Source organism: Musa acuminata, chromosome BXJ3-9 (assembly GCF_036884655.1).
Source record: "Musa acuminata AAA Group cultivar baxijiao chromosome BXJ3-9, Cavendish_Baxijiao_AAA, whole genome shotgun sequence".
In the NCBI taxonomy this organism is placed as follows: domain Eukaryota; kingdom Viridiplantae; phylum Streptophyta; class Magnoliopsida; order Zingiberales; family Musaceae; genus Musa; species Musa acuminata.
In genome coordinates, this window is record NC_088357.1 from 40,090,982 (window position 1) to 40,096,936 (window position 5,955).

Here is a 5,955-nt window from a genome sequence, read left to right on the forward strand (position 1 = left end):
TACCAGCGAAGGAAGGGGAACAAAGAAGAAGAATGAAGAGACGCGAGAGGGAGGAACGAAGGAGTGTAGCGAGAGGGAAGAAAAGTGGTGTTGCAAGTAAGGGGTATCATATATATAGAGAGGGGGTTGGGGACAATCGAATTAGGAAACACCCAAAGTCTCCTGCTTCGAACCGGAATCGAACAAAAGATTATGTTTGATTTATATTTATTATATTTATTCTTATTTTTCATAGCGTTTAGTGGAGAGAGGGCAATCGAATTAGGAAACACCCAAAGTTTCCTAATTTAAATAGGAATCGATCAAAGATTATGTTTTGTTTATATATATTATATTTATTTTTGTTCTTCATTGCTCAGTTAGGGAGAGGTAAAAACGAATTAGAAAACATTCAATCAAATTTGAAAGTTACTTGCCTATCAAAATCTTTTGCACAAATGTGATTCCCTGTTTTAAGCAAGGAATTAATTCATATACAAAGAAATGAAGTTTCACACAATTCAATTAAAATACATTATGATTTGTGTAATTTTATGTTTGGACAGGACAATTACACATGTATATATAACAATGGTTATAGAGTGATCATAACACCTACATATCTAGTTAAAGCGCAACAGTATATTATTATTATTATTATTATTTTGGTCAATGAACTGCACAAACTACTCTTGGTATTAGGTACTTGTCCTTCAAGAAATTTCTCACCTTGTTTACTAGCATATGGCTGGTCTTCCCCATGATCGTGTTGACATCGTTGTCCTCCTTGTCATCCCACCTGATCAGCGATAGTGTGAAAGGTCACTTCTAGATCATGGATGCCCCTGCTTCAATTACTCTCGACTTCTCTGAAACCACTTCTACAACTATGTCAAAATCGATGCGGCATATCTGGAACAGGGGTGTTTCTTGTTCCTGACATGCAGTACTTCAAGGTCCGACTATTGCTCCAAGCTGTCATGAAAGACCTCATTCTTGACTTGCAAGGAATCAAACACAATTTTGCATACTGGGAATTACTCCTCTCCAATCTTAGATAATCCATTCTTCATTATATCATAAGCACTTAAGATGGTAAGGATGCCTCCTAAGCTATCGTCGACATATACTATGCTCAGTTGCTCGTCTACTAAGACTGGGATCTTTCGCGACGTAGATGTCATGCCAGCCTTGCATGACCTTCACATTTTCGTTGTCATCGTCGAATGGCACGAGAATCACACTAAGATCCTCAAAAATCTCTGCTACTTGTTTTGTGTCATGCCGCAAGGTAGATATTGCGATACTTATAAGCGTCATCGAAGATTACTATATAGCTCATCCCTGATAAAGATTATTAGAAAGATTGATTGGGCATGGAGATACTCCGCCACATAATAGTCGACAGTACAGGGGAAGAAAACTATGTGAGGAAGGGTGCTCCTTCCTCTCTCTCTTGGCTTCCTCTTACTCTATCTCTCCCTTTTATCTTCTTGGTCTCTTTCTCTCATTTCACTTTATTATCTCGCCCTATCCTTCATCGTCTTCTCTCATCTTTCTCTTTTTTTTGTCTTATTTTTCTCTTGTACCACTGCTTCCTCCCTCCTTCCCTTCACCCTCCTGTTATATTATAGTTATACTCATTAACATAGCATATTAAAAAAAAATTAATTTTTATATAAAAGTATCATAAAACTCACAAATTTAAGTTATCTAAAAAATATATTAATTTTATATAGAAAAATTATTACGCTTGAGATACACGCGAATTGTTCACAGAACACCGCGTGGAACTCCTTTTCTCCCCAAGGGCTTGAGATGGTAAGGGCTCCTCCCAGGCTGTGGCTGAGACAAACTATGCTGAGGCTCTCGTCTTTGTGCAGCTCCACCAACTCTTTTATGTTAGCTAGTAGCTGCTCCCTCGTGCTCTCCTTCATCTGCACATCAGCTACCAAACCAAGGTGTAGAACTCAAGCTAGCCTTGGATGACCATAGCATCCTCGTTGAATGGCACAGGAGTTTCTGAGATATCCTTGCCCCACTCTTTGGTTCGTTTGATCCCGCGCCATACGACGTAGATCTTGCGAACTCCGGAGCCGTCGGCGTGAGCGCTGTTGGAGACCGCTACATAGCCCATCCAACCCTCCGAATAGGCAGGAGGTATTGGACGACGTGGTAATCGGCAACGTAGGTAAAGAAGGTCTGGTCGAGAAGCCTACCCAAGCGGTAGCTGTAATTACCGCTGTACTTCTTTGAGTCAAGTGCCGTGAACATGTTGTGATTCAGAAATCTTTCGCTTTATTCATTCTTAATATTCACGGAATCATCTCGCTAAGCTCAAAGAGTTTGATATACTTTATCAATTTCAAATCTTATATCTTATTATTTTTATGATAATAAAAAGAAAGTACGATATATATATATATATATATATATATATATATATATATATATATATATATATATATTATGTATATGGATGACATTATTATTTCAGAATTTAATCCTATAGAGATTAAGTAATTTATGAAATAATTGATAGATCGATTTAATCTTATAAAAAATGAAAAGCTCTCTTCCAACTATTTTGATATTTTTAATTTAGATATTTTGAATATTTTTTATCTTAAAAAAATATATTCAAGATCTAAAAAGATGAATATATAAAATGTTAAAGAAGTTGTCACACAACTATATGATGATAGCACTACTATAGATCCACAGTACCAACATATAAATGGCTTTTTATACTTGTCTCTTACGAATCTAGACATCTAATTTACAATCAATAAATTATAATAATTTATATATCAACCCTCTATTACGTATTATTATATAATAAAATGAGTCATATAATATTTAAAAAGGATTCTATTTTTTCTTTATGAACACTCATCAATTCATCTTTATATCTTTATCTGATTGGGAAGGTAATATTAATAATAAAATATTAGTACTAATTTATATTATCTTTTTTTTGAAGTAAATTCAATCAATCAAAGTTTTAAAAATTAGAAAATAATCACAAGATCCACTACTCAAGTTAAAATGTCAAACTAACGTCACCGTCGTAGTAGATAATATGGGTGCCATCTATCTATGCACCTATTTATATATAAAATATATTATCATCCATTTTTACTTCATCGGTTATTAAATAATTTAGCAGCGTGCATTTATTTTACGGTGGGGATGACCCACGAGCCACTTGACTGCTATAGTATGCACGCCTGACATTCACATGCGGTGGGCTGAAGCAGACGACGATACGTGCGTAATTACAGTACGCAGCATTGGCGACACGTGCACATTCACATCCCAGGCGGCGCCTCCACCCAGTCGCCATCCTTACCGAGCACCATTCCTTTGTTCTTCTCCACCCACCACGACGACGGTATTTTAAACTCGGCCACCAAATCGTCCCCGTCCTTGTTCACCAGCGCAGGGCTCCTCTTCACTCTGGTCGGGTCGAAGCCGCCGCCAGCCCCCTCCCACCCGGCCACAGTATGCAGGATCACTTGCAGGTTATGCTTGCCCCCCCCATTCTTCAAGAACCTTGATTGCTCCGAAGCTACATCCAGAACTGTGCCAACGTCAACATAGCCCAGAACTAGGTGTGGCAGGTCAGGAACAGGGTCTCCCTTGTTCTTGACACGTAGTAATCTTAGGTTGGGCTGCTGCTCCCAGCTGTCACGGAAAGCCTGATTCCCCACTCGCGGGGATTCAAACACCGTGGCGCATACTGGGAAGTACTCCTTCGTCTCCCCAATCTTAGACAGCCCATGTTTCACTATGTCATAAGCGCTTAAGATGGCGAGGGCGCCTCCCAAGCTGTGGCCAACACAAACTATGCTCAGGTTCTCGTCTTTGTATTTCCTGACTAGCTCTTTTACTATTTCAAGCAGCTGCTCTCGTGCACTCTTTTTGTTGAAGTCGAAGTTGGGATCGCTCGAGTTGTAGATGTCGCGCCAGCCGAGCATGACCTTCACATCGCTGTTGTCTTGGTCGAATGGCACGAGAGGAATGGTGATATCCTCGAAAGCCTCCATTATTCGGCTGGTGCCGCGCCATACAATGTAGATGTCGCGGCGGCCGATGGCCTCGGCATGCGCGTTGCTGGAGACCGCAACGTAGCCCATCCAGTTGGATTCCTTCAGCACAAAGAGAAACGTTGACAGGGCGTACAGGTACTCCACCACCGCGTAGTTGGCAGCACTGGGGAAGAAGGTTTTGTCGAGAAGGCTGTTCTTGGAGTAGCGACAGCGGCCGTGATACCGGGAGTTGTTGTCGCTGATGAAGGAATCGCCGGTGACCTGGCACATGTCACCCCACATAAGGAGAAGGTTGCGGAGGGTGTCGTCGAGGGGGTCGAAAAGGCCGGACCAGTGGTTGGATCCCAGGAGCTCCGCCCATGATGGGCTCCCAGCGCCACCGGTTTGCGCCATGGTTATGACAGAGAAGAAGGATTATGGATCGATCGACTGTGTTTGTGTTTGGTGGTGCTCAATTTGACGCTATATATAATGCATCAGCCCCAGCACAGCACATGCGCGCTATGTCCTGTTGTAGGACGAACGATGTTATGTTTGATCTGCAACCCTATGCATGGCGTTGGGTGAAATAACTACAGGCTTTGCTTCAGTACACATTCTGCTCAGCGAGGATGTTGACCTAAAGTTTACCAAAGGTTGGAGAAAGCTGTAGGGAGGAAGAGATTTGGAAAAACCAATATCTTCTCATCTTGATTAATAGGAGATTTAGAAGAGACTTTGACTCCAATTATAATAAAGATTATTATGTTGACTAAGACTCTTAAACTAAAATTCTATCTAGTCACAAAATTATGATTTACTATTCCAACAAAAAAAGCGAGCAAGAAGAAAGATTCAATATTCTAACTAACACAAGCAAACAGGCAAGAAGAAAAACAATAGATGGCAAAGAAATTAGAAAGGAGAAAGAACAGAGAAGTCAACGCATTTCTATGGACCTTTTTCGCATTCTCAGCCAAGTCGTATACTTAGATCTGTAATAAAATTCTTTGATACCAACTTGTGTTTCTAAATCATTATAATGTAAACACAATAAAAACTAACGCGGAAACATAATAGCGTATCTCCAACCATTGTTGTCAAGAATTTCTACAGAGGTTTTTTCTTGAACTTTGGCACTTCTCAACTGAGAAATCTTACTTTAGATGGTGCAGGAAAGCCTTTTTGCTTCAAAAAGATGATTGAGCCCAAGGACTAAAATCCTCATATATATAGATGTTCTCCCATCAAGAACATTTATCATCACCAACTCATAACGTACAAGAATTAATTCAAATTTGTAACGTTTGGACCATAATGAAAAACTTTAATGATATTAAATATTTAATTTAATAATAACGGTTTCATGGATAATGAATAAAAAACTGAAATCATTTAAACCATAATAAATGAAGAAATTCATGATAATAAATTATGAATTTTAATGAGAACAATTATATTATTATTAAATAAGATATTTAATAATAACGTTTACATTCTCCCACTTGCTCCATACGTTTAGCTTAATAATTTGAATTAATCTTTCTCGAACAACTTTCTTAAGAAATAAATATATGAATCATAACGATAAGTCCTCTAAGAGCGAGTATTATCATCCATGTATCACGATGTATTTAGTTTCTTAATCTTAATATGGTAATATTACTTAATGAATAAACCTTATGTTTATTCTTAGTCTAGTAACAATATATTTTCTTAAAATAACGTGCACATGAATGAGAAAATTTCACAATATATAAGAGTTTCAATATCATTACAAAGTGGAACCAAGTCCTATTTTCTCTACATGATCCTTGAATTTCAAAGATGGCATGCTTTTAATCAAAGGGTCAGTAATCATTAATTCAGTGCTAATATGCTCAATGACCACTTTCTTTTTTTTTACACGTTCTCTTATGGCTAAATACTTAATGTCGATGTGTTT

At 38.4% G+C, this 5,955-nt stretch overlaps 1 protein-coding gene across 1 annotated transcript; it reads right to left on the minus strand.

The window, feature by feature from the left end:
• Positions 1–3,086: 3,086 nt before the first annotated feature.
• LOC135648410 (phospholipase A1-II 5-like) lies at positions 3,087–4,474 on the minus strand. The gene has a single exon (XM_065166083.1). It carries the CDS (start codon positions 4,422–4,424, stop codon positions 3,291–3,293), a length of 1,134 nt encoding a protein of 377 aa, XP_065022155.1. The 5' UTR covers positions 4,425–4,474; the 3' UTR covers positions 3,087–3,290.
• Between the last annotated feature and the right edge of the window lie 1,481 nt (positions 4,475–5,955).